This window comes from Rhinopithecus roxellana, chromosome 8 (genome assembly GCF_007565055.1).
Source record: "Rhinopithecus roxellana isolate Shanxi Qingling chromosome 8, ASM756505v1, whole genome shotgun sequence".
Taxonomy (NCBI): domain Eukaryota; kingdom Metazoa; phylum Chordata; class Mammalia; order Primates; family Cercopithecidae; genus Rhinopithecus; species Rhinopithecus roxellana.
Window position 1 is genome coordinate 90,220,226 of NC_044556.1, and position 27,964 is coordinate 90,248,189.

General features: G+C 51.4%; 1 protein-coding gene across 5 annotated transcripts; it reads left to right on the forward strand.

Annotated features, from left to right (window-relative positions):
- Window positions 1-688: 688 nt before the first annotated feature.
- On the forward strand, window positions 689-27,964 carry PSEN2 (presenilin 2). Of its 5 annotated transcripts, XM_030936727.1 has the most exons (14): window positions 690-821; window positions 1,464-1,606; window positions 1,767-1,960; window positions 5,540-5,728; window positions 12,938-13,098; window positions 14,760-14,974; window positions 16,606-16,747; window positions 19,171-19,238; window positions 19,899-20,119; window positions 21,124-21,222; window positions 22,432-22,515; window positions 22,896-22,997; window positions 25,887-26,005; window positions 27,269-27,964. In XM_030936727.1, the coding sequence occupies exons 5-14, from the start codon at window positions 12,958-12,960 to the stop codon at window positions 27,422-27,424; spliced, it is 1,347 nt and encodes a 448-aa protein (XP_030792587.1). In that variant the 5' UTR covers window positions 690-821; window positions 1,464-1,606; window positions 1,767-1,960; window positions 5,540-5,728; window positions 12,938-12,957; the 3' UTR covers window positions 27,425-27,964. The 5 variants fall into 5 exon arrangements, with proteins under 5 accessions (XP_010380231.1, XP_030792587.1, XP_010380221.1 ...); XM_010381929.2 differs by lacking the exon at window positions 1,767-1,960 and having other exon boundaries at window positions 689-821; window positions 22,899-22,997; XM_010381919.2 differs by lacking the exon at window positions 1,767-1,960.

Genomic DNA, 27,964 nt, shown 5'->3' on the forward strand with positions numbered 1-27,964 from the left:
AAGTAACTATAGAGACAGAAGTAGACTGGTGATTGCCAGGGGCTGGGGGAAGAGGGCAATGGGAAGAAACTTCTCAGTGGGTATGGGGTTTTTCTTTTGGAATGAGGAAAATGTTTTGGAACTAGTCAGAGGTGGTGGTTGCACAGCACTGGGAATTCACTAAATGCCACCGAAATGAGCACTTTATGGTAAATTTTATGTTGTGTGAATTTCACCTTCAGTTAAAAAAAAAAAGTAAAACTACTCAGACAACGCCAAATTATTGACAATTTCAACTTATCCCACAGACCCCAAATCCTGGAATCACAACCCCGTAGGCCAATTCTCAGGTCAGGCAGCAATTTCATCCCTGTTCAATTTTATCCAGAGCTCCTGGTGGCTCTGAAGCGCTCTAGGGAACAGACCAGGAAAATTCTCATGGTGTTAGCTCACATCGAGCCACTAGTGCTCCTTCAATGTGAGAACAACCGGGAGGAGGAGAGGATGTGCACCTAAAACTGCAAGGAAGATTGTCCTCGAAGCATATGTCCTACGGCCCCACGCTGCTGCCAGGCCCACAGGAAGATGACAGGCCCGGCCTCCACTCCTTCTGAGGTCATTGCCCAGTTTCGACGTCGGGATGATCCCGTCATCCGCGCGGCTTGAAGGGCACCCTCCCCGCGCGCCCGGGGCTGCAGGTGGGGCGCCACTGAAGGAGAGAACGTGGCGTCGCCCACCGGGCGGGGCCTGGGCGGGCGCGGGGCGGGGCCTGGGCCGGCGCCGGGTCCAGCTGGGCGCTCCGCCAGCTGCGTAAACTCCACTGGAGCGCGGCGGTGGAGCAGGTGAGCAGCGGGTGTCGGGGGTGCCCAGGCCAGGGCCCTGTCGCCCGCGGCGTTGAGGGCCCGGGGTGGGGCTGCGCCCTGAGGGCCCGGCCCTGCCCTCCACACGCCCCTAGCTGCGGTCCCTTCCCCGGCTGTCGGGCTGCGGCCCCTGCGTGCGCAGTGCTCCTGGCTTCTGCGGCCAGCGAGGGGGCGGAGAGAGGAGAGTGCCCGGCAGGCGGCTGCTGGGCCAGCCCGGAACTGGGTCGTGGAAGGATCGCGGGAAGCGGCCTTCAGGCCTCTGGCCTCTGGCCTCACGCCTCACTGCGTCTCCAGTTCCCCGCGTCCGCCTGCACCCGAGCCCCAGCTGGGGGTGGGCGCGGCGCGAGCTGTTAAAGGGCCGGTGCGTTTAAAGGAGCCGTGCACGTGGGTCTCTGAGGCGTGTAGCAGGGCGGGGGCGTTTTGTTCTTCCTCTCTCTCTCCTGAGACCTCCGTTGCGCAGAGTCCATCCGGCCTCCAGCACCCGGCCCTGGGCATGCTTTCCCCAGAAAGGAGGCGCGCGGGGGCTCTGCCCGCACGTGAGAGGCAGGGCCACAGGGCCGCAGGGCCGCAGGCGCAAGCCTAGAGCCGGTTTCTCTTAGCAGCGGTGTTTGGCTGTTTTATCAGGCATTTGCAGCTGTGAGGAGGCAGCCAGAAGCAAGCTTTTGGAACTGAAGGAACCTGAGACAGAAGCTAGTCCCCACTCCGAATTTTACTGATGAAGAAGCTGAGGCCACAGAGCTAAAGTGACTTTTCCCAAGGTCGCCCAGGTAGGATATAGCAGAGCCAGGCTTCGACCCCAGTGTCGTGGCTTCTAGATCTGCTGTACATCCCTCCGAGCAGACCTCACCCGTGTTTATTGGCTTAATAAGTATTCCCTTAGACAGGTATGAACGGTGTTGAGTGAAGTAACTGCATCCCTATTTACAGATGGAGAACCTGAGAGCATCCCAAAGAGACGATTGCAGACTAAACTCTATGGAGTAACTTGATTAGGACCGATCCCATCTTCCAGTAAGGAGGCCCCTGATGCCTCTGTAGCCAATTCTGCAGACACCTGAGCCTCCAAGGCCTTCAGCCAAGACTTTTGGCGGTAATTAGACGCTCGGGATAAGCTGCTTCAGGTGTGTGAGCCCCAGGTTCTCTGCTGAATGTGGTTGTGGACAGGCGGTGACTGGTGCAGGTGCAGAAGAGGCCTGGTTCCTGGCCCCAGCTCAGTGCTGCGTCCCCAGGACGCCTAGGTTGAGCCTTGGGTTCCAGGGCAGAGGCTGGAGTGAGGGCTTGAGGGGATGTTGCTTTGAAGTAGGATGGATGTTGTATCAGGTTTTTGGGGAAAACTGTACCCTTCGGTGTTGAAGTGCCCATGTGCCAAGTCTTGAGTCCAGCCTGTTCACTTGTGGGAAGTGAGTGGCTTGTTCCTATTTGAAAGAGCAGCAAGGAGGAGGAGGAGCGAGGGCTAGGGGCTGCTGCTAGGGTGCCTGGAGGTGTGGTGCCTAGTGTCACACCTGTCTCCCCTCCCTGGCTGCTCACCGTCCCCCCCCACAGGGGTCTGCCTCTTGTCTACTTTGGCCTTTCTCTGTTATCGATGTTAATAATGGCACATATCTCACTTACGAGTTGGTCATATACAATAAAAAGTCATCTTGTACAGAATCTTAGAATTTAAGATCTTAAGAATTTCAATGACACTGAAATAGTTTATCTTTTTACAGAAGAGGAAACAAGTTCAGGGAGTTAAGCACCTAGTCCAGTTATGTGGCTTCAGTGCTTTAAGCACCAGGATTTGAACATAGCTGGCTACACCGTCTTTATCTTTTGAGTTTTTGCACAGGAGGTTCCTGCATTCAACTCCTACCCATGTCTCTCCACTACTGCTGGGAAAGTTTCGTGGAGTTCCCATGAGCAACTTCCTGACAAACAAAATTTTTTTACAGAAACCAAAGCAGTGTGTGTAGGTCATATGCAGTGTGTCTAATGAAAACATCTCTGGCAGGCTTTCAGCTGTTGCTTTGACTTTTGGACACTGTTTAGTTGGGGACTGATAAGACAGCAAATGTTTCTGCAAGTATTCCCACCTGTTCTATTACCAGCTGCCACAGCTGTAGAAAAGCGGGGGTGAGGCTGAGAGGCCCCAGACGAACATTTTGCACTGGGCTCCAAGCCTGGAGATAGGATGAGCATCATGTTAATGTCTGGAGAAAAGAATGATTTCAGGCTGGGTGCTGTGGCTCACGCCTGTAATCCCAGCACTTTGGGAGGCTGAGGCGGGTAGATCACCTGAGGTCGGGAGTTCGAGACCAGCCTGACCAACATGGAGAAACCCCATCTCTACTAAAAATACAAAATTAGCTGGGCATGGTGGTGCATGCCCAGCTACTCAGGAGGCTGAGGCAGGAGAATCACTTGAACTTGGGAGGTGGAGGCTGCAGTGGGCCAAGATCGCGCCATTGCACCCCAACCTGGGCAACAAGAGTGAGACTCCGTCTCAAAAAAAAAAAAAAAAAGAATGTTTTCACATCAGTCCTCAGGAAAGACCACATGTCAGTGAGATCATTTCTTGAGAGCCTCTTCATTGACTGGGAGAATGGGCTGCTTGTTCATCTTTGTGAAAATTCTAGAACAGGGGAAGAACAATTCAAAGGGTGCCTACTGTTCTGCTATACCTTAACCAGAAACTTATTGGACTCTTTTTTAAATAAAAGTAATACATGTTTATTCTAGAAAACTCAGGAATTTGGTTTTTTTTTTTTTTTCTTGAGATGGAGTTTTGCTCTTGTTGCCCAGGCTGGAGTGCAAGTGGTGTGATCTTGGCTCACTGCAGCCTCTGCTTCCCGGGTTCCAGCGATGCTCCTGCCTCAGCCTCCTGGGTAGCTGGGATTACAGGCACATGCCACCACTCCCAGCTAATTTCTGTGTTTTTATTAGAGACGGAGTTTCACCATGTTGGCCAGGCTGGTCTCAAACTCCTGACCTCGGGTGATCCGCCCACTTCGGCCTCCCAAAGTGCTGGAAGCATGAGCCATTCCTCCTGGTTGAGATAACCACTCTTAACATGCATTTCCTTCCACACTGTTCACATATGCATATTTATCTATTAAAACAATAGAGGGAGGGAACCGTAGGTGAAGTTTTTGTATCCTGTTTTTTCTGTTATGCCTTCAGAATTTTCCTTTTATTGAGTACTCGTGGAAAAGCAGATTTGGTGGGTGTGTAGAGCATTTGAATTATTTATCCTACCAGTCCCACAGCAGGATGCTTTCCCACCCTCCGTTTTGGCCCAGAGAAGCAGTGCCCTGTGTCCTCCCCATGCCCATATGTGGGCACTCCCTCCCATGGAGCCAAACCTACCTGGGCAAGTAGCAGAGAGAGAGCAGAGTGAGCCCTGGGGGCAGGAGTTGGGGTCATGGCAGGAGAGAGACTTGAGAGTTTGGAGGTGGCAGGTGAGCTGGTGATTAGGGAGCATTTCTTGACACATACCTGCCCATGGTGAAGGCATGTGCCTTGTGAGTGTGCTCTCAGAAAGCCTACGTGATGTGTGGTGGGGCTGCCTGTATGACCAAACCCTGGCCCCTGGGTACGTGACCCTCACAAGTGCTGAGTGGACTGGGAAGAGCTCCTTGATGGGCAGTTTGGAGACTTGAGTTGTAACTGTGGCTTTTGGCCATGGGATATTAACTGATTACTTTTGCCCCTCTAGGCTTCAGTTTTCCTTAATTATAATATAGGGAGCTGACTAGGTGGCATTGATGGCCTTTAAGGTCCTTGCCAGCTCTGACATTGTCCTATGGATATGCCCTTTCATTTGATAATATGTTTACATGGCCATAGGGCCTGGGGCGGGGCCGGGAATGGAAACTTGATCTCTGGGGCCTGGCCTTTGAAGCCAGTTCATGTGTCTGGTGGTTCAGCAGATCCTTCACTTTCCAAGAGGCACATCAACATTCTTCTGTGTCCTCTCTCACTGTGTCCCTCCTCCATTTCATCTTCTTTATAACTACCACTTACTGAATGCCTACTGTGTGCTGGACACTTTACAGGTTATCTCTAGGTTTTACAGTAATCTTGCAAGGTATGCCTGTTCTGCTTTTTACAGCAGAGGAAATGAGCTGTGTCAGATTAGACTGTCTGAGGCCTCTCAGCCAGGGAATATGTGGTTCAAATCACACAGGCAGGCGATCCGAACCCTGTCAGTCTCCAAGCCTCTGCTTTTGACCACGACTTGCTGCTGCTTGTTTAAAAATAAATGCGTTTCTGGAGCCTACTCCAGAGGGTCATGCTAGGGGCTCCCTCTCCCACTTCTCCACAAACCACCCTTTTCCCTGGCTGCTTCAGGAAATGAGAGAACTCTGCCTGGGCCCCAGGCACTTCTGAGTGGGACAGGGCTGTTAGAGGTAAGTCTAGAGCCTGGCCCAGAGTTCAGGAGGCCCCATCAGAGGGTCTCTGGGGCCTGTGGTCTGGGAGGGTGGTAGGGCAGTACCTCACTTCCCTTTGAGACCCAGGCCCCAGCTCTGGCTTAGGCCAGGGAGAACCATCCCCAACTGGTATGTGTTACTATATGGGCTGAGATGGATGGACAGATGGATGGTCAGTTGGACCAAATACATAGTCGGGTACCCAGGGCCAGGGGGAGAAAGGTGAGCAGGGCAGCCATGGGAATTTGTCCGGGTATCACCTGGCCTTAAAAATCTCTTCCTTATTTTAAGGGACGACTGTGGGACTTCTCAGACATCAAAAGAGTGATGTGACGGAGCTGTGTGACCATAGAAAGTGATATGTTAAAAACCAGTGCCTCCCTCTTTGAAAGCCAGGGATCATTATCGTTCATCTAACCTGCTGGGAAGAAGAACCAGTTGTCCGGGATCCAAACCTTTCTGCGGCCCCAAGTGTTTGTGGTAAGTGCAGTGACTCCCAATCCGCTTTTGAACCCGCTTTTTCCATTAGGATTTTCTCCATGGAGGCAGATTTCCATGGGAGTTTGCTGTAGCGTTTTGAAATCTGTTTCTTTTTTTTTTTTTTCCATTATACTTTAAGTTCTAGGGTACATGTGCATGACGTGCAGATTTGTTACATATGTATACTTGTGCCATGTTGGTGTGCTGTACCCATCAACTCGTCAGCACCCATCAATTTGTCATTTATATCAGGTATAACTCCCAATGCAATCCCTCCCCCCTCCCCTCTCCCCATGATAGGCCCTGATGTGTGATGTTCCCTTCCCAAGTCCAAGTGATGTCATTGTTCAGTTCCCACCTATGAGTGAGAACATGCGGTGTTTGGTTTTCTGTTCTTGTGATAGTTTGCTAAGAATGATGGTTTCCAGCTGCATCCATGTCCCTACAAAGGACGCAAACTCATCCTTTTTTATGGCTGCATAATATTCCATTGTGTATATGTGCCACATTTTCTTAATCCAGTCTGTCACAGATGGACATTTGGGTTGATTCCAAGTCTTTGCTATTGTGAATAGTGCTGCAATACAGGAGCACCCAAATTCATAAAGCAAGTCCTTAGAGACTTACAAAGAGACTTAGACTTCCATACAATAATAATGGGAAACTTCAACACTCCACTGTCAATATTAGACAGGTCAACGAGACAGAAAGTTAACAAGGATATCCAGGAATTGAACTCATCTCTGCACCAAGCAGACCTAATAGATATCTATAGAACTCTCCACCCCAAATCAACAGAATATACATTCTTCTCAGCACCACATCGCACTTACTCCAAAATTGACCACATAATTGGAAGTAAAGCACTCCTTAGCAAATGTAAAAGAACAGAAATTATAACAAACTGTCTCTCAGACCACAGTGCAATCAAACTAGAACTCAGGACTGAAATCTGTTTCTTACCTAGTTTCATTGGCCTTAAATGTTAAGGCCAAAGCATTTACATTTCTCTGTAATGAAAAGAAGGTCAAGGAAATTGGGTCATTGGGTTTCCATAATAATTGCAGGAACTGCTGACACAAGCATGGCTGGGGAGATTCTGTAGGTCAGACTCCCTTGGTTTGGCTAATTCAGCAGTTTGATCCCATTCAGCTGATTAATGGGAATGTGCAGTGGCTTCTTTGGATGTTTGATTTGCATCCTAATCCAAAGCAGCTATCAGCCTTAGCACTTCCTTGTCAGAAGGCTTTCCAGAACGTAGTCTGTATGCTGGACACTTTCTTCTGCCCCTCTGCATTTTCCTGCCACTTCTCTAGAGAACGGGGTACAGGGGGTGGGAGATAGGGAAAGCTGGTTGCTGTGTGGTTGATGGGATTTGACGTCACCCAGCTCCACCCCCACCTGCCCATGAGTCAGCCTCTGGGGAGGGTTCTTTGTGTCACCGGCACCCTTATGTGGACAAACATCTAGCAGGTTGTTTATCTGCACACATTTGGGTGGTAATTTTTCCCTCCAAGGATTTCAGAGCACCAGCAGGCTTCAGAGCAGACTTAGGTGGCTTACAAAGCAGGCCCTTAGGAATTCAGAGGGAAGCAGAAATCCATCCCAGATGCTCTGTTTTCCTTTAGGAGCTAGGTAAATCAGAGGGCCTGAGGGACAAATGAAAAAACGTCACAGCTTTGGCTCCCATCTGCTCCTCCTGGCCAATGAGAGGGGATCTGGGAGGGGCAGACGTAGAGGAAAATCTCTAAATGTTGATGCTCGTTATTTTCCTTTAAAGAATTAATGGCCTAAAAAAAAACCCTACAGATACAGTCTGTGTTAATTATAGAGACTTAGAGAAATGCAGAAAAATATAAAGAAAATAACCACTCTCGGTTCCACCATGCAAACATAATCACTTTTAATGTTTTGTAATATTTCCAGTCCTTTATATACATACATTTTATAAGGACATTCAGATGATTAGGTTTGTAAAGTTTTATGTTCTGTTAAATTTAAGATCTTGTCATTGTTCAGGTTATTAAATATTTGAAATAAGATTTTTGGTGGTCCTGTAACAGTCTCCATCAGGTAAATATATCATAGTAGAGAGACATTTTGGTCAGTTTCACTTTTTTTTTTTTTTTTTTACAGTTAACACATATGTTTGTATAAATACTTTATATTTTCTTAGGACAAATTCTGAGAAATAGCATTTCAGGATCAAAAGGTGTGCTGTGTTTAAAGTGTTGATTCTTACTCCTTTCAGTAAGGCCAGTGCAGTTTGTCCAGGTAGTGACTGAGACCCAGTTTTTCTATACTCTCTTCCGCAGCAGGCATTGTTTTAGGCCTTTTTCAGCCCAAGAGTTCTCTTCTCCCCTTGCTGCTCTGCTGGTCTGCGATTTTTCCACTCCTCTTCCTCCCTAGCTGGTCTCTGACCAGACTCTAGATATCCAGGAGAAAGTGTTCATTGTCTCACTGTCCCATTCGGCAATCAAGTAGTGCCAACCATTTGGGGGGCGAAGGTGGGTGGGTGAGGTACACTCACCTTGCTGAGCAAGGCCCCCAGCCTGGTCGTGTGATTATAAAGCAGATGCGGTGCCAGGAAAAGTCAGACACTGGCTGAGAATCACCTGGGGGCCGACCATCCCGAATGCAGATCCCTGACACTGGGTGAGGATGGAGCTTGGCGATCTGCATTTTTAATAAGCAGCCTAGCAGAGTGGTAAAGAGCCCAGACACAGACTATCTAGATCCAAGGGTAACCTTGAGCTAATTACTTTTTGAGCCTCTGTTTCCTCATCGGTACCATGGGGAAGAATAGTAGCGCCTTGCTCCAGGGTCGTGATGTTTAGTGCCGGGTAAGGGCTCAGGAGGTGCTGGTCCATCTCCACCAGCTCCCAGTGGCCTGGGCCACCTTTGAGAAACAGTGATCCTAGGGGATTCAGCCTTTCCTAAGTTGGTGCCTCCCACCTGTCACCCCCACCTCACCAGGCTAGGAGGGTTGTGATTAGAGGGTGCCCTTGCTGTGACAGCTGAGACTAGCTCTTCCCTGATTATTCCTTAATGACAGCTCCCTCCTTCCCTACTTTCTTGAAGTATTGGTCCCCATTATTGTGGGCACAGGTTGAGAGGAGGCCTTGGAGGAATGTTTGAAAGTGGAATGAGGGAAGCAGCCTGCTCAGGGAGCACTTGTTTTCTGGTGAGGAGGCTGCATGTATGAATGATATTTGTGGGTGAGAAAGCAGATTTTGTAGTTTTCCCTTGTTTCTTTCTGAAGAGCTGTCAGGTCTTGATGAGACCAGGCCTGGGCACAGGGCAGGCAGTCGGCGAGTGTGGATGACGATGGCAGTGGTCACCAGGTGCCTCTTTCCTTTCTAGCACAGTGTCACGTGGAAAGGCTACGGTCCTTTAACCCCACCCTCCCCGGCATGACTATCACACATGTCAGGGAACTTCTGCTCACAGAACTGCTTTCCAGGGATGGCCTTTTTTTTTTTTTTTTTTTTTTTGAGACAGAGTCTCAACTTTGTTGCCCAGGCTGGAGTGCAGTGGTACGATCTCAGATCACTGCAGCCTCTGCCTCCTGGGTTCAAGCGATTCTCTTGCCTTCTGAGTAGCTGGGATTATAGGTACCTGCCACCATGCCTGGCTAATTTTTGTATTTTTATTAGAGACGGGGTTTCCCCATCTTGGCTAGGCTGGTCTTGAACTCCTAACCTTGGGTGATCTGCCCACCTCAGCCTCCCAAAGTGCTGGGATTACAGACGTGAGCACCGCACCCAGCCCCAGGGAGTGTCTTATTAGTGGTTGGCAACTGAATGGAGAAGTGGGAATTGGAAGGACCTGATTCTACTTTTTCCTGGGTCCCCTGCTTCTCCGTCTTCACCCACCCGTCAGCTCCCTTTCTCCTTTAAACAGGTACCTTTGCTCTCTGCTTATCCATTTTTGTTGTGCGTTGCTATTTGGGAGCCTATCTTGTGAATGCTACAGCTGTTGTGGGTCTGAAGGGTGAGCCTGCCCTCTGTCCTTAGGGGCTGCAGCCTGTGGTTTTTTAGGTACAGGGACTCCCAGAACTGCTCCTCCAGTCATAGCAGAGATAAGTCACAGGCGCTTGAGAGGCATAGGAAGAACAGAGGGAGGAGATCGTAGCTTCCCTGTTCGTTCACACCCAAAACAAAACTGTCATGCTAGAAAAGGAGGTATTAAGAGAGCCACCTGTACAGTCTCGTAGCCCATCCAGCACACTGCTCCAGACGGAATGTTATGATTTAGCTTGAGAAAATGCAGCAGCTCTTTGTTTTGGTGCCGCTTTTTGAGTCAGAGTGAGTTCCCCATTGCCAGAGTGGATAGTGAGGGAAACCCTGGGTCCAGGCAGGAGTCTGTTTAGGGTTTATCTAGTGAGGCTGAGCCAAAGGAGGACCTTAAAGTTTCTTCTCTTCAATTTTATTTATTTATTTATTTATTTATTTATTTATTTATTTCTGTAGAGATGGGGTTTTGCCATGTTACTCAGGCTGGTCTTGAACTCCTGGGCTCAAGCGATCCGTCTGCCTCCGCCTCCCAAACCATTGGTATTACAGGCGTGAGCCTAGCCACCATACCCGGCCCTTCTCCTGCATTTCTGCCTGATAATTTCTCTCATTTCCATAGATGACGAAGGAACTAAAGCCAAGAACTTTCCAACGTCTTGCAACTCTTTGGGGATGTGAGGCTGTGCTCCATTTGTATGGGTTTTGCTGATTCCCAGAACTTCCCTGCGGCCCCGGGGCCTAGTCTGAGGCGATTCTGAGTGAAGAGGGAGGAGGGCCCACACCTCTTTTGTAAAGGCTGCTTTTGTAAAGTTCACTTCAGTTCACATCTTCCTCCTGGTCAGAAACCTTTGGGGGCTCTCCTCTGCTGCATTAAGCTCTTACACCTCCATCAGGCACCAAACTCCTCCCTGGATGGCCCATCCTACCAGGTCCCCACACTTCAGCCACATCCAATTGCTTGATATTATCAGGATAGGCCATGTTATGTTCCTAACTCATATGTTTACTTAAGTGGTTACCTCTTTCCAGAATGAGCCCCCTCCTCCAAACTCTGCCTGGTGAAATATTCCTAACCTTTGCAGCTTCACGTCCCTCTAATTTCTTGTGACCTGAGGCATCTATTCCTGACAACTGGTAGACTCTGTCCCCTTCTGACTCTCGGGTGCATTGTCCTTGTCACCTCCCTCCTGGCTTTTAGCTGGCTTTGCTTCCTGCTGTTGTTACTCCTGTACTTATCTATCCCAAACAGAAGGTGCTTCAGGCTGGGGAGTTTGTTCATGTTGAAATCCCTGTGATGGAGGTGAGCAGAGGCAGGTTTTGCCTGTGCCTCTTGTTTGGGGATGAAGTTAAAGTCCCTGTGGGAATAATCCAGGCGACAGCCAGGGTCGCTGTCTTCAGAAGGAAGGGCAGCCACAGGTCTCGTTAAGGGGATTGAAATTGGCTGACTTGGTGGAAGGAACTTGCCTGCTTTGTTTAAAAACCACATATAACTGGGTGTAGTTGTTCACACACTGTAATCCCAGTGCTTTGGGAGGCTGAGGCAGGAGGATCACTTGAGGCCAGGGGTTTGAGACTAGCCTGGGCAACAAAGTGAGACCCATTTCTACAAAATATTTTAAAAATTGGCCTAGTGTGGTGGCGTGCATCTGCAGCCCTAGCTACTGAGAAGGCTGAGGCGGGAGAGTTGCTTGAGCCCAGGAGTTCAAGGCTGCAGTGAGCTATGATTGCACCACTGCACTCCAGTCTAAGTGACCAATGAGACCCTGTCTCTAAAAATAAAAATAAAAATAAAAATAAAAATCACACATGTTGTGGGGCGACTTACTTGGAAACGAACTTTGAGCAGAGAGCACACCTGCTATCCTTGCCCAGGGTGTGAAGCTCAACCCTGAGGGTCTCTAGACAGCGATAACTCAGCCTCTGTCCCCGTCTGGGATGTTGGCAGGAATAGTCAGATTTGCCAGGTGTTGTTTGGAGCTCTTCCCAGCCCGGAATCCTGCATGTGTAGGTTTTGTTACACTGGGTCCCCCACTTGGTACTACTGTGTAGAAACCCCAGTCAACACTGTTTTGCGGGGGCAGGCTTCCCTCTTGTGGTCCCCTTGGCCTTGGCCTTCCCCTGGGTCACACCCTCAGTGGCACTTCCCCACCCCACATGCCTGCTCCTGTGGTTTAGGTCTCCACTTCTAACCTCAGGAGACCTGGTCCTCAGACGCCTCCCAGACAGCTTCCCCATTTTATCCAATAGACACTCAAAGGGTAAAATTCACAGTCTTTCCCAAGACTCTTTTCTCCGGTCTTCCCTGTCTTAGTCCCCACCTGGCTGCCATTCTAGACTCTGTTTTCTCTCCTGCGTCAGGTCCTGCCCTTGACCTCCTGACCCCTTCTGGACTCTGCCCTCACTTGCATCCATCCTGCTGCTGTCCTTGGTCCTCCTCACCTGCCACAGTCATCTTTGGGGATCACTTTCCCTCCCTGGCCAGTGGCCACACTGACTTTTATGAACCCAGTTCAGATCTTGTCTGTCACGATTGTCCTCAGGGTGATGTGTGTCTCCTTAACATGGTGCCTGAGACCTTGCTCATCTCCACTGCCCGCCCCACAGTGTGAGACCCTCACTGGAACATTCTCTGTGCCTTCTGCCCTTCCTTCCTCCTGGGAAAACCAGTCTCCATCAGATAGGCTCTTATCTAGAAAACATTCCTGATCTCTGAGATTTGGTTCCACTTTTGTGCTTCTGCACCTACCATCACACACCTGGATCGTATCATTTGTCACGTTAGATGATTTTTTTGTTTTGTTTTGTTTTAGGACAAGGGTATTTCTTACTCATCTTTATATCCTCAGAGCCCAGCGTGATCTTTGGTGCATAACAGATGCACCACAGATGTTTGCTGATTGAACGAATGAGCACACTGACAGTTTGGAGCTGCCCTGACTTTCATGGCTGTGGGTTTTGCCCCCTGGGATGTGAGTAAACTCAGGCCAGCCCCAGGCAAGGCCACTGCTGCTTCCATGGCAGCTTTCAAGGCCTTTTGTTCTATGGCAGTCGTTTGTTTGACAGGCATCTCTTGGAAGCTTGTGGGGCAGGACTTGTGTCCAGGTCTCCAGGTCACCTCCAGCCACCCCCGGAGCCCTCTACTGCCTTTGTCTCACAGGAAAGTGGAACAAGGTCCTTGTGCTCCTTTTTCCAGGTACTTCCGGAGGCAGGGCTATGCTCACATTCATGGCCTCTGACAGCGAGGAAGAAGTATGTGATGAGCGGACATCCCTAATGTCGGCCGAGAGCCCCACACCACGCTCCTGCCAGGAGGGCAGGCAGGGCCCAGAGGACGGAGAGAACACTGCCCAGTGGGTAGGTCCCACCAGCAGCTGGGGGCCTTGAAACAGGTCCCTGGGGCTCCTGTACCTTACAGATGAAAACCAGACATTCATTCCCTGATGCAGGAGGGAGAAGGGAAGTAATGTTGAGGATTGGCCAAAAGGGTGGGTGGCTGGCCATGGTAGACCTTCCCGTCTGCAGGGCTTCATAGGACTCTGCGCATTCACAGCCAGAGATGGACTTGGCAGTGGGCTGAAGGATGCTGTCCACTCTGCCCCCTTAGGTTTACCTTTCTCATGCAGGTCACTGTTTCCACTGTAGTAGGAGAGTTTATTTGGATGCCTGGGTGCTAGGACAGGTAATGCAGAAGCTTAGGATGGTAGCGGGGAAAGCATTTTTTGGCAGATGGCCAGACATGGTAACTGTGAGAGGAGTCTGCCTGATGCACAGTTGACTTTTCAGCTGGGGATATTTGGGCTGCACTGTGATCATCCGGCCCCCAGGGGAGGAGATTACAACGTTAGAAAGAGTAGGATGTCCTTGGGAGAGCCACTTAGTTTTGCCCTTTCTCTCCCGATCAGGGCAAAACATCTGAATTTGCCTGAATCCTGTTCTCTGTTTTGCCCAGTGTAGAATTAAAAAATGTCTCTGTGTGGGCTATTTTCTTGCAGCCAGTCTTAATCCCTCTTGCTGAAACTTGAGCTCACTTCTCCATGTTCTCCTTGAGAACAGAACCATCGTCCCTAAGCTCTGAGTGAAATCACACCAGCTCAGGGCCACTGCTCGGCCACTCCTCAGCCTTTTCTTGTTAGTTTGTTGTCTCTGGGAAGTTTTGTACATTTTAGTCGTTTCAGTTTCTGTTCATGAATAGTCTTCCTTTCCTTTCTTGGCTGAATGTCTAGATTGGGACTCTCTCTGCAGAGAACCGGTACTGAAGCAACTATCATTTTTGGTTTTTGTTTCATTTGGCTTTTTCTTTAGCTGTTCACCTCATTAGCAAGGCAGCCCATGACCCTGACTTGCCACAGTTCTCACAGGTCGGTTTGTGCCAGTGTCTGGCAGGTGTCCTGCCCTCCCTCGCTACCTCCTCATTTGTGCCTGCCCACCTTACCAGAGCCTGTGTCTTCTCAGATGCTTAATGCCCGTTTAGCCTCTCTAGTTCAGAGCTGCAAATTTCCATGCTTGATTCTGTGGGGCAGAAAATTCAAAGCAATTTCTTCCTCTGCAAATTCCCAGTGTCTTCGTCACACTCAAAGAGAGTGTCCCTGTGCACTGACTCCTCTAGCTAGTGATTTGTCAACCAAAAATGTTTAGTCTCTGTTTTCCTTCTATCTCCTGGCCTGTCTCCTCCCATGTCAGCATGGCCACATGAACAGAATTGAGTGACCTCCTGAGCCCCTGTATTAGGAAGGGGAAAGATCTTTTGATGTGTTCCAAATTCATTAACCATTAAGTCTTGGGCCTGCAGACCATAGCAGCCTGCCTGCCTTCATTTGTGGTGCCTCATCCAGCTCCAAATCTTCTCTACTCTTGTCCTCATAAACTTTTCGTATGCCCTAGCAGCTCATAGGCTGCTCCTTATATCTGGAAAGCAACTTTCAAACTTCTCATTTCTGGTTCCCAAAATCCATGCATTACACAGATAGGCTGCCGTAGGGGACATTCTGCGGCCCTCACGATGTGGTTTCCCACAGAGAAGCCAGGAGAACGAGGAGGACGGTGAGGAGGACCCTGACCGCTACGTCTATAGTGGGGTTTCCGGGCGGCCGCCAGGCCTGGAGGAAGAGCTGACCCTCAAGTACGGGGCGAAGCACGTGATCATGCTGTTTGTGCCGGTCACTCTGTGCATGATCGTGGTGGTAGCCACCATCAAGTCTGTGCGCTTCTACACGGAGAAGAATGGACAGCTGTGAGTTGGGGGCTTGGGGGGCACAGGGTGGGGTGAGGGCTGAGTTGTTGGGGGGCAGCAGCCTGTGTTGGTCACTGCACCTACAGCTCCACACCAGCAGTGGTAAAGAGCAGGGATGAAGAACCGCCCAGGTTCATGGCCTGGCTCACTGCCTCCTGGATTGTGACCTACTTGGGCATGCTGTTAATGTCCCTATGCCTCAGTTTGGTTGTCTGTATAATGGGTTAATAACACAGTTACTGGGAGAATTAAGTGAGTTAATACGAGTGAAAGGCTTCGAAGAGTGTCTGCTCAAGGTGAGTGCTCAAGCAAGCTGGATCCTGCCGCAGAAATCAAGCTCTTGCTGCAAAGCACTGGGCTCCCTGTTCCTAGTCCTAGATCCTGCGCATGGCTGTGCCACCCATTCCTGTGTGACCACAAACAAATCACTTCCTCTCTGGGTCTCTGCTTCCTTGAATGTGAAACAAGGTGGTTGGACCAGATATTTCTCAGCTCACTTCCAGTCTTGTGAGGAAGACTTATAAAGCCTTTCATTTATTTTAGTGAAATACATGCAGAGGCAGCAGCGTAGAAAAATGAGAAGCTTCCTCCACTTCTTCCCCCTCTCCTTTCTGTGGTGCTCACTGCTAAGCACCTTCTGTAAACATTGTTTTTTTTAATTTCCGGAATTTTTGTTTCATTTTGTGTGTGTTGGTTTGTTTTTTTGTTTCTTTTAAAGAAAGGAATAAGGCCAGGTGTGGTGTCTCATGCCTGTAATCCCAGCACTTCAGGAGACTGAGGCGAGAGGATTATTTGAGCCCAGGAGTTTGAGACCAGCCTGGGAAATGTGGCGAGACCCTGTCTCTACAGAAAATACAAAAATTAGCCAGGTGTGGTGAGGCACATCTGTAGTCTCAGCTACTTGGGAGGCTGAGGTGGAAGAACACCGGAGCCCAGAAGTCAAGGCTGCAGTGAGCCATGATTGCGCCACTGTACTCCAGCCTCAGCAACAGAGTGAGACCCTGTCTCAAATTTAAAAAAAAAAAATTAAAAAAGAAGTAGAGTCCCATCCTCAGGAAGCTTATAGTGTGTGGGGGATTCAGCGCAGCACAGGTGGAAGCATGGAGAGAATGCAGCCAGCAGTTTGTTTGCAGCAGTACAGGCTGGAAAGAATGAGGTTTGGGTGAATTGCTTCCTGTCTCTGCTTCCTGAGCTTATGAGCTACAAGGACAGCAGTTGCTCCAGCGGGTGGGGGTCGGGTAGTAGCAGGTGGAGGAGTGCTGGGCTGGGTGGAGCTGGTGGAGAGGTGTGGGTGAGAGAATGAGAATTGGATGGGTGAGAGAAGCACCTAGGGAGCCTTTAATCCCTGTGGGGGTGGGGAGGGCAGTGGGGAGGTCATCTAGTCCTCGTCCTCACTGCGGCACTGGGCCCAGTTGGCAGGCTGAGAGCTAAAGGTCTGTGGTCAGGGTGCCAGGAAATGAGCTGGAGGACAGGAACTGCTCACGGGGGTGGTGCCTGCACTCCGTCAGGGCAGCACATGGGCGGTGTGGGCATCCCAGGCACCTCCCCTAGCAGGTCCAGAATCACTCAAGGTGGGGAGCCTCGAGGAGCAGGCAGGGCTGGGAGCGTCAGCCCTTTGCCTTCTCCCTCAGCATCTACACGCCATTCACTGAGGACACGCCCTCGGTGGGCCAGCGCCTCCTCAACTCTGTTCTCAACACCCTCATCATGATCAGCGTCATCGTGGTTATGACCATCTTCTTGGTGGTGCTCTACAAGTACCGCTGCTACAAGGTGAGCCCCTGGCCCTGCCCTCCACCCACCTGTCTCTCTCCCTGTCTGCCCCACACCATGGTGGCAGAGCCTATGAAACAGCCACCTTTAAAAAACACAAATCAGAGGAAAATAGACCCAGAGTTTTTGTACTCCTTCCCACCCATTCCTGTCTCCCACCATGGATGACCTAATACTGTTGTCTTTTATTTTTATTTATTTTCTTTTTCTTGAAACATGGTCTTACTCCATTGCCCAGGCTGGAGTGCAGTGGTTCGATCATGACTCACTGCAGCCTCAACCTCCTGGGCTCAAGAAGTTCTCCCGCCCAGCCTCTCAAATAGCTAGGGCTACAGGTGTGCACCACCATACTTGGCTAATTTTTAAATTTTTTTTGTGAAGGCTAGATCTCACAGTGTTGCCCAGGCTGGTCTCAAATTCCTGGACTCAAGTGATCCTCCCACCTTGGCCTCCCAAAGTTCTGGGATTACATGTGTGAGTCATTGCACCCAGCCTGTTGTCTTTTAAATTTGCACATTATCCCACTTGAGTTCCTCATTGCAGTGTTCCAAGCATCATTTCTCATATTTTGAAGTTAATTTTGTTTAACTTCTCTTTCTGAGGTTCTATTTTAGGCTCCTCTCACCCTAATACTTCCCCTGAAGATTTATTTTTAGTTTTCCTTTTCCTTTTTGTGCAAGGATGTGCAGATGCCATGCTGAGGTCTTCCAGCCCTGGGAGACTTTTGGGTTGTAGCTGCCTATAGCTGCTAAGTAGCCCCAGGGAGTAGTGGAAGGGCAGATCCCATCTGGCCAGAATCATGGGCACTGCCTGTCTCCAAAGATGCCATAAGCTTTTAGACAGTGGCTTCAAGCTTTTCTCCCAGGGAAGGGGTTGAACCACTAAAGATGGAAAGGTGATTAAGCTGGGCATTACGTATTTTAAAACTGTTTACACACAGGTGCCTCACAACATTTTTTGTTCAGGCGGCTGCCATCCATGGAGCAGGTAGATAGTGGTACGGAGTGCCCAGACTAGAGGGATGGGACAGGGACAGTGCAGGGAGGGAGCTGAGCCCTATTCCAGTGGGGGCAGCAGGGGGGAAAGCCATGGGAGGGGCTGCAGGACATGTCCTGAGCTGAAGCTTATCAATAAGTAATGAGTACCAGCTGGGCATGGTGGTGCATGCCTGTGGTCCCAACTACTCGGGAGACTGAGGCGGGAGGATCGCCTGACCCCAGGAGTTCAAGTCTAGCCTGGGCGATGTAGTAAGACCCTGTCTCTAAAACAAAATAATAATAAAATAAGTAACAATTACCTGTGTAACTGTGACGAGGCAGGGTTTGAACATTGCCACTGGGAGGTTGGCAGATGGTGGGAAGCAGGGTGGAGGGCTACTGGTTTGGAACAGAGGATACAGATTGCATGGGGTCAAGCTAGAAATTGCATGGCAGGTGTGAAGTACTGGCACCACTGCGGGCAGTAGGTGTCTGGTGGCCAGTCCCAGAGGCTGTGAAGAGGGGCTCAGCCATCTGTCCAGTAGGGCTTCCTTGGAGGTTCCGCAACACAGGCAGATGATGGTGGCCCGGGCAGCCAGGTGGTGGCTGGGAGGAAGAGGGTCGACACGTCCCAGAGGCGGCCCTTTCCCCTTTTGGCTGTGCATACAGCATGGTCGTGGAGGCTGCTTTCACTCCAGGTAGACCAGGGCCAACCTGAGGTCCCAGTGGGTTGAGCTGGTGACTGATGAGTTGGTCTCAGGGGTGAGGCTGATGGGAAGTGATGTCATTGTCCCGCTGATGGCCAGCTAAGGGACTGGATTAGGATCAGCCCCCTCTTGTCCTTCACTCTCCTATGCTTGGCCAGGAGACAGGAACAGGTCTTTCTGAGGACCTGTTTGTAGGTCCCAAGGGTGGGAGGGGACTTCCCGGGTTCTCTGTTGAGGCCACCCTATCTAAAACAGCACTCCGGTGAGTCTCCTGTCACTGTATCCTGCTAACATTTTTTTCTCCATGGCCCTCATCGTTACTTGCTAATATACTGTAAATTTGTCTATATGTCATCTAACTCCCCTTACACTGGAACATAGTGCCCATGGGCAGAGACTTTGGTAGCCTTGGCTTCAGAGCCTAGAACAGTGCCTGGCAAGTAGAAGACACCCAGCATTACCTTTCTAACTGAACGAGTAGAGTTGGGGGAGACTGCAAGGCTATGCCAAGAGACCTGAGGGAGTCTTGTCTGCATACACTGCAAGGTGACCTGAGGGGAACTCCTTGGATTTCTGTGCTCTCTGTATCTGTAAGGTGGCCACCTGATCCCTTCCAACGTAGGCATGAAGTAGCCTAACAAAGAGCATTCAGGCTTGGGTATCAGTCCCAGGATCCTGGGGGCCTTAGGATTTGTGGCACTTGGGGATACCTTGTGATCGTGCCATTTCTATTGTCTAGTTCATCCATGGCTGGTTGATCATGTCTTCGCTGATGCTGCTGTTCCTCTTCACCTATATCTACCTTGGGTAAGTGGCAGACGAACAGCACTGGGAGCCCCTCTCCATGCAGCACAAGTGGACATGGGCATGAGGACCTGGGCAGGGAAAGGTGACCATCAAGCTCCAGTGCTCCCCAGTGCCAGCCGTTCTGGAATCCAGGCCTTCATGGCCCTCTCTCATGGCCTTGACACAGGGGAGTAGAAGTGGGGCTGCATGGTGGACCCCACATTTCTGTCTCGTTCCTTATTTAGAACGAACCCTTCATGGAGAAGACGCTCTGTGAACCCCAGGGGGATAGAAATTCCACAAAATTTACATTCTAATTTTTAGGCTAGGCCTAGGTACTTCCTGGTTTGTGGGAAAAATTATCTGTTCTATTGCCCTTTGATTTGGGATATCATCCTGACCCAGGGGCCCAAAGGGACTGGAGGGACAAGAGAAAACACCTTCCCAAGGACCTTTTCATGTGCACAGGATCTTCCAGGTCATGCCCATACACTTTTCTGTGACCTGTTCTAAACATCCCCACCTTGTTCTAGAAAATGTCGCAAATGGTAAATTGTAAGGACAGTGAAGGTCGGGGAAGGAAATGTTAGTAAGGAGGGCCAGGTTGGGACTGAATGGTGGTAAACTGCTAGACTGTAATGTCTCCACTGAGTCCCACTCACAGGCTCCTTGATCCTGCAGGGAAGTGCTCAAGACCTACAATGTGGCCATGGACTACCCCACCCTCTTGCTGACTGTCTGGAACTTCGGGGCGGTGGGCATGGTGTGTATCCACTGGAAGGGCCCCCTGGTGCTGCAGCAGGCCTACCTCATCATGATCAGTGCACTCATGGCCTTGGTGTTCATCAAGTACCTCCCAGAGTGGTCTGCGTGGGTCATCCTGGGCGCCATCTCTGTGTACGGTAGGCGGGCAGCAAAGCTGGTGGGGGCAGCGGGGGCAATGTCCAGTGCCAGATCGTCCCCAGTGCTGCACAAGGAGGGCAGGTGCTGAAGGACTTGCTTCCCTTCCTGCAGAGGCCTGGGTGGGCTCCCTCCTGAGAGTCACCTGTGTAAAACATAGGGGGATCCACTATTTCTGGAACGCTCCTGGTGATCTAGATAAAACACGGTAGTCACTGAGCTCCTCATTTGCCCTTTTTTTCTTTCTTTTTTTTTTTTTTTTTTTAGATGGAGTCTTGTTCTCTCTGTCGCCCAGGCTAGAGTGCAGTGGTGCCATCTCGGCTGACTGCAACCTCTGCCTCCCGTGTTCAAGCGATTCTCCTGCCTCAGCCTCCCAAGTAGATAGGATTACAGGCGTGTGCCACCACACTGGGCTAATTTTTGTATTTTTAGTAGAGATGGGGTTTCATCATGTTGGCCAGGCAGATCTCGAACTCCTGACGTTGTGATCGTCCCGCCTCGGCCTCCCAAAGTGCTGGGATTACAGGCGTGAGCTACCGCGCCCGGCCCTCATTTTCCATTATTATCAATATGCTGATTGAGCAAGTGCACTGTTAAGCACTGGACACACTGTAAGTGGTTTATCAAGACAGTCCTTTGGGCACAGTGCCTATACATAACCCCAAATGTTAGCTGCTATTTGATGCTACCATGATCATCATTGCCAGTATTGTTACTTCCATTTTAAGGTTAAAGAATTTGAGGCTCAAGAGAAGTGGGACTCCCCAGCCTGGCCACCACGTCTCGGGTGCACAGCTCCTCCATGCTTGCAGTTGCCTGTGAGGCCCTACTCTGGCTCACACCAGGGCCTGCTCTAAGTTGTGACTGGAGATTGAGAGTTTGGGATGTCAGCCCAGAGGCAAGGCATGCTCTGAGAGCTCCACCCAGGGGTCCTGTGCTACAGGGCTGGCTCTTCTTCAGGGGGCTGTTTGGGGATAACTTGACAAGAATGTCTCTGTTTTCCCAGATCTCGTGGCTGTGCTGTGTCCCAAAGGGCCTCTGAGAATGCTGGTAGAAACTGCCCAGGAGAGAAACGAGCCCATATTCCCTGCCCTGATATACTCATGTGAGTGGTCCCCCAGTGCCTCTACCTGACTCAGGGTCAGCAGGCAGCCTATGGGGGGACAAGGGCCTGCTTCCTGGCCATGGCTTTCAGAGTTGACTAGGAGATGCTCACCCTTTCCCTGGGCAAAGAGGAGGAGCTGGCCTTGGTGATCCGTGGAGGATCTCCACTTTCAGAAACCAGGGAGGGGAGTATCTTGCTATTAACACAGTAAGAAGCTTAGAAAGGTAGGACAGGAAACAGGCATCTGCTAGGATGTGGCGCAGCCCCTGACTTCATCCCGTTCATCCTCCAGTGGCTTGCTGTGGTGCAGGTTGCATTCCTGTGAACCCGCAGCCACACCTCAGCTCCCCAGGCTCTTGAGAAGGGACTTTGGAGAGGGATTCTTCAGGGCAGGAGGTCAGGGAGCAAGGAGCTCCTGGGCTTCCTTGACAGCAGCGTGGCTGATTGGCATTAATCCTAACTGAAGGGAAGGCACACAGGATGGCCCCTGGCCTCGGGGTCAGTATGTAGAGATTTGGACTTACACATGCAGTCAGCAAAAGCACATCAAGTCCTCACTTTGTGACAGGCACTGTGCTAGGCACTGAGGGACCCAGCAGGAAAGAAGACCACAGGGTCCCAGGCCTCATGGAGCTCACAGCCCTGGGATTGTGATGCCCTCGGTCTGTTAATGGCAGAGCTTAAATAGAGCCTGAATTTCTGGAGCTGTGGTGTCTGCAGGGTGGCCTGGGAAAGAGTTTATGGAACAGCTACAGAGTGCTAGGTATCTCCAGGCAGCTGAGGAATTGAGCCGTAGAGGAGAATCGCCCACAGCGTGGCCCCATGGGAAAGCACATTCCAGGCACATTCCAAGGATGAGCAAAGACCATGTATGGAAAGTCTGTGCTAGGACTGTTGTGAGTGTCCCAGGGCTCTGGGGATTCACCCGTGAACAGTGAGGTCCTGGCTCTGATAGATCTGGTTCTTCTTACGCTCTAGGAGGGGAGACAAACAGTAACAGAATAGACAAATGCAGGAGTCAAGAGGGAGTGACTCCGGACCCCTTCCACAACGGCCTCCTAACAATGGAGCATGAACAGATACCTGCAGGATGGCGGGATGGAGGGTCCTGTGCAGGCTTTCTGGGATGCAGACTGGTCACCTCCCCCAGGCCCTGCAGGCAGCCACTGTTAGCACCACCTGAGGCGTGAACCTTTTCCCCTCCCCCAGCCGCCATGGTGTGGACGGTCGGCATGGCGAAGCTGGACCCCTCCTCTCAGGGTGCCCTCCAGCTCCCCTATGACCCGGAGATGGGTGAGTATCCAGGGGAGCTAACAGCCTCTCATCACTAGGGGGCAGCTCCCTACCTGCACCCAGCTCTGCTGGCCTGGCCTCTCTGAGAGGCTTGAGTTCAGGAGGAGCAGAGGGAAAGGTCCTTTGAAAACAAGCCGGACACATGTGGCTTGAAGATTCAGCGAGTGTTGGACCCTTGGTCCTCTGCCAGCCTCTGTTGCATCGTTCTGCTGGGCATGGGTGGGGCGGGGGAGGGGAAGCCCTGGCATCAGGCACTGGTGCTCGGGGGACCCCTTCCTGGAGCTTTGTTCCCAGGGAACACTCTGACCAGCTCTTGTCTGTCTCCCTTGTCATCCCCTCCTCATGGCAATGATGGTCATCTTCTTTTCCTGGACACCCAGAAGAAGACTCCTATGACAGTTTTGGGGAGCCTTCATACCCCGAAGTCTTTGAGCCTCCCCTGACTGGCTACCCAGCGGAGGAACTGGAGGAAGAGGAGGAAAGTAAGGTGCCCATGTTCACATGGCCTGCTTCAGCCTGGGGCAGGAGTGGAGATGGAGGGTGGAGGCTCCCTGCAGCCTGGGTGGAGGAGGGCGTGAGGGGAGGGGCCCCTTTTCCCATCAGAGGCATTTCTGTGGAAGTAGGAGATGCCTGCAGCACTGGGGTCTTCTCAGCAGACCCCATGTGGTTGTCTGGCGTGTATTGAGTGTGGACCATGTGCCCGTGCTGTGCTGGGTGAGGCCCAGCCGTAGTGGGACCCGCAGACTAAGGAGACGCGGGCAGTAATCATGCAGACTGCAGAAGCCAGGGACTGTGAAGCAGGCCATGGGGGCAGGAGAGCATGCCACGGGGCTTCTTGACCTGGTTGGCAGGGATTAGAGAAAGTCACCTGAGGAAATAACTGCTGAGCTGAGCTCTGAAGGTTGAGTCACAGCAGTCACTAGAGGAGAGGAGCACAGGGTGGGGAGCGTTTCCTGACAGGCAGACTTAGGAGTCAGAGGAAGCTGGAGCGGGATGCAGAGAGCAGAAGTGTGGGAGGGCCTTGCAGACAGGCCTGGAGACACACTGAGAGGGGTTTATCCTGGTGTCAGTACACGGTGCCTGCCCAATACTCAGTGCCCGCCCACTGCAGCGTGCCAGGCGGCACCCTGGAGCAGGGAGATGCTACAGTGTCTTAACAGCCCCTGCCTTGAGAGGTGCCTTATGGGAGCAACCTGGTAACAGTGGCCTGGCATACAGGACTCCAGTGACACAGGAGGGGCAAGCTAAGATCACTCTGCGGTGGGTCTGGAAGGAGGAGCAGGTGCACACCCTCCAGGCAGGCTTGTGGGAGGTGTTTATTCCAAGGCCAAGTGGTGTGTTGCCGACCAGGAGTTAGCACTGTGGGCCACGGGGCCCACAGGACTGGCCTCCCTCCAGACACCAGCCACAAGCTCTGGAGGGTCTAGATGCCACGTGTGCTTCTGACTGGCTGCAAATTTAGGGCTGCATGATCCCCTTAGGTTCAATAACTTGCTAGAATGACTCACAGAACTCAGGAAAGCACTACACTTAAAATTGCAGTGTTTTTTTTGTTTGTTTGTTTTTTGTTTTTTTTTTGTCGTTGTTGTCGTTTTGTTTTGGAGACAAGTTCTCGCTCTGTCGCCCAGGCTGGAGTGCAGTAGCACGATCGTGGCTCACTGCAACTTTTACTTTCTGGGCTCAAGTGATCCTCCTACCTCAGCCTCCTGAGTAGCTGGGATTACAGGCACATGCTACCACACCTGGTTCATTTTTATATTTTTAATAGAGACAAGGTTTTGACTTGTTGCCCAGGCTGGTCTCGAACTCCTGGGCTCAAGCCATCCATCTGCCTTGGCCTCCCAGAGTACTGGCATTATAGGTCTGAGCCACAGCACTCAGCCAAAATTAGTTTTATTATAAGAGATGCAACTCAGGACCAGCCAAATGAAGAAACACAGAGCACGTGAAAGGGCCCCCAGCACGTGTTTCCTGTGTCCTCTCTTCAGGGGCAGGACACGTTACCCCCTCTTGTTGTCCGAGGGGAGAGAAACAAGGCAGCACCATGGGCTGAGATGGGGATGACTGTCAGGACTAGGCCAAGGACGATGTGGAGGGGCCCACCGGGAAGGTGGTGTGGCTTACCACACTTATTCAGGAGAGCATCCATGTGGGAGAGGGGTGGGGGCTGCCGGACATCTGGAGGGACATACCAGCAGGCAGCAGAGCCGGGGAAGAGCTCAGGGTTTGACACGTTGGAGCCATCAGCATGTACATGTTGTCAAAATGAGGCCTGAGAAGAGTAGCCAGGGAGGGTGCAGGGTCAGGGTGCAGCCCTTACAGAGGAAGGGAAGGTGCATTGGAGGACCCTGAGGAGTAGCCAGAGGCAGATGGGTGCCGCAGGTGGTGTGAGGACTGCAGGTGTCCCCTGGGGACCAGAGAGCATTGGTCTGGACATGAGACCTGGTGCCTCTAGGTTTCCAAGGTGACTGGGAGATGAGTGCAGGGTTTTTTTTTCAGAGTCCTGATGGAAGAAGGAGTGATAAGAAAGGGGAGCCAGCACATGACAGCAGGAGCAAGGGCCCAGGACAGGAAGAGCTGTCTTTCTAGGATGGGCAAGACTGGAACCTGTTTGTCAGGCTCTGAGAAGGAGCCAGCTAAAGGGGAGGAGTTGGGATCCAAGAGGAAGTGATGCTGATGGATTGGACCTGGTGAGGGAAGGATGGACACGGGCCAGGAGCAGGAGGGACACCTGCAGGGCTGGAAGGGCAGGGGACGTGGGCCTCCATGGTTTGTGTTTATTGCATAACCATTTTTATTGTCTACAGTGAGCAAAGTTATCCTATAAATAAGTGTCAGGGACCATTGCACTGAAGAAAACTAACCTGAGAGCATTTTGGAAGCTCTAATTTCCTGATCAGTAATGGGTAGACTAATTCCCAGTTATGTTTACCTATTGTAAGGTGAAAGGGTCTTCAGAGGACCTCTGTCTTGGTGTTATATGTGCTTTTGAATGCACTGAAATTAAATTCCCTAAAAATCTGTAATTCAGACTTCATACTACATTGTACAGCAGTGCCCAGCCCCAGGCCATGCATTCCTATTTCTTCTTTACTCACTGAGTGCCCAACACCGGTTTTACCTGAGTTTCAGAACTGCCCACTTTTCTCTGCCCAGGTTGTAAGTCACCCAGTTCACAAGTGTCCCCTGCTTTCCCACTGGCCACTGATTTGGGGAGGCAGCTGTCCTTGTCCCCAGTCCACATGGCAGCTTCTAGAGGCCAGGTGGGCTGGGCTGGGCAGACTGGCTGGGCCTTCTGGACCAGGGTTTCTCTTCTTTTTCCATTCCGTGCACACCTCCTCAGCATGGGTTCACTGTCTGTCCTCACACAGGGGGTGTGAAGCTTGGCCTCGGGGACTTCATCTTCTACAGTGTGCTGGTGGGCAAGGCGGCGGCCACGGGCAGCGGGGACTGGAATACCACGCTGGCCTGCTTCGTCGCCATCCTCATTGTGAGTGGCTGGGGCTGTGTCTGACTGCCCCCTGGTGGTGGGGCCCCCAGAGTCCTCATTGTGGTGGGGGCGGGTCCCAGGATCCCTGGGGATTTTTCATTTCTTCTCTTCCCTCTGAGGGACGAGACCAGGGAGTGGGGCTGGAAGGGTCGGCTTGAGACCGAGGCTCACAGGAGGTGTGCTCCAGCCTGCGGAGGACAGTGCAGGGGAGGGTGAGGAGAGCGCTGGCCCCAGCGTGCCTGAGCACACAGCCTCCAGGCCGGGGACCCAGCTGACAGCTTTGTGCAGTGATGATACCCTTGAGGTGGTTGTGATGACATCAGGTTTGCGGAAAAGAAAATTGCTTAAGGGTCTTGCCTATGGGCACAAAGCTAGTGAGGACCGTGTTTTCCCCTCCTCCATGCCACTGAGACACTACAGGGTCTGAATCTGGGGCACTAAGGCTGGCCCTGTTACTGTGAACTGCAGCAATGAAATGTGCAGGCCCCATAGTCAGTTAACCTGGCCAGATACACATAATGGGGAGATGTCCTGCTGTGACTTCATCTCAGAGATTTCCCTGTCACGTTAGAGGAGGTGCAGTGTCTGAGTTGTGCACTTGGTGTCTGTCCCTTGGTGAAAACCCTGGGCATGGCATGGTTAAAGTTGATGCTCTAGTGTCCAGAAGATTTTGTTTTTGCCCACAAGTACATCAGGGATAGGATGATCGACCTAGGCTGCTCCACCACCAGACTGCCTGACCGGAGCCCTGCTGCCCTCAAGGATAGAGAAGGCACCCTGGTTCCCTGTACTCACCTGGACCACTGCCTGCATCAGCCGGGTCAGGGGAGGATGGGCAGCCCCCACACCTGCTTCCCAGAGGCAGGTTGGCTGGCAGCTCTGATTCCCTTGGTGCCAGCTGCTGAGAACCTTACTGCCATTTCAGTTGAAATACATGTTCCCTGAGGGCATCTTACCATCCCATGTGACCACTCCAGCCAGACAGGGGAGGCAGCACGACCTGGGGGCACAGCACTGCTCCAGGAGTCGGAAGGCCTGCCTTCTGGTTCACTCACTAACGGGTGGGGTGATCCACTGGGGGTGAGAACTTCTGCCCTCAACACCTCAAGAGCTGTTGGAGGACCAGGAAGGATAATGGGGTGTCTAGCGCCGTTGTCCGACTGGTCCTCGAACAAGCTCCTGCGCCTAGGGACTAGACCATGACTCACAGCTCCCGTCCACGCCAGGGATCACCACGCTTACCCTCCCCTCTGTATCCTGCAGGGCTTGTGTCTGACCCTTCTGCTGCTTGCTGTCTTCAAGAAGGCGTTGCCCGCCCTCCCCATCTCCATCACGTTTGGGCTCATCTTTTACTTCTCCACGGACAACCTGGTGCGACCATTCATGGACACCCTGGCCTCCCATCAGCTCTACATCTGAGGGACGTGGTGCGCCACAGGCCGCAATCTGCCTGGAATTTTCATTGGATGCGGTTGTATAGTTTTACACTCTAGTGCCATATATTTTTAAGACTTTTCTTTCCTTAAAAAAAATAAAGTGCGTACTTACTTGGTGAGGAGGAAGCAGAACCAGCTCTTTGGGGCCAGCTGTTTCATCACCAGACTTTGGTTCCCTCTTTGGGGAGCGCCTCACTTCATGGACAGGAAGCACAGCAGGTTTATCCAGATGAACTGAGAAGATCAGATCAGGGGGGAAAGCATCTGGCATGAGGGCCGAGATACATAAAGATGTGCCTCTGTTTGGGACCAGGACTGCGTGCTTGGGAGTGGCCCCTGGCACCTGGGTCCTCTGGCTGGAGAGGAAAAGCCAGTTCCCTACGAGGAGTGTTCCAATGCTTTGTCCGTGATGTCCTTGTTATTTTATTGCCTTTAGAAACCGAGTCCTGTTCTTGTTACGGCAGTCACACTGCTGGGAAGTGGCTTAATAGTAATATCAATAAATAGATGAGTCCTGTTGGAA

Excerpts from the sequence above, each read along its gene's own strand:
- PSEN2 (XM_030936727.1), top strand. The coding sequence starts at position 12,958 with ATGCTCACATTCATGGCCTCTGACAGCGAGGAAGAAGTATGTGATGAG. Across the intron at positions 19,239-19,898 it reads TTCACCTATATCTACCTTGG|GGAAGTGCTCAAGACCTACA; the intron begins GTAAGTGGCAGA and ends TTGATCCTGCAG. Across the intron at positions 22,998-25,886 it reads ACTGGAGGAAGAGGAGGAAA|GGGGTGTGAAGCTTGGCCTC; the intron begins GTAAGGTGCCCA and ends GTCCTCACACAG.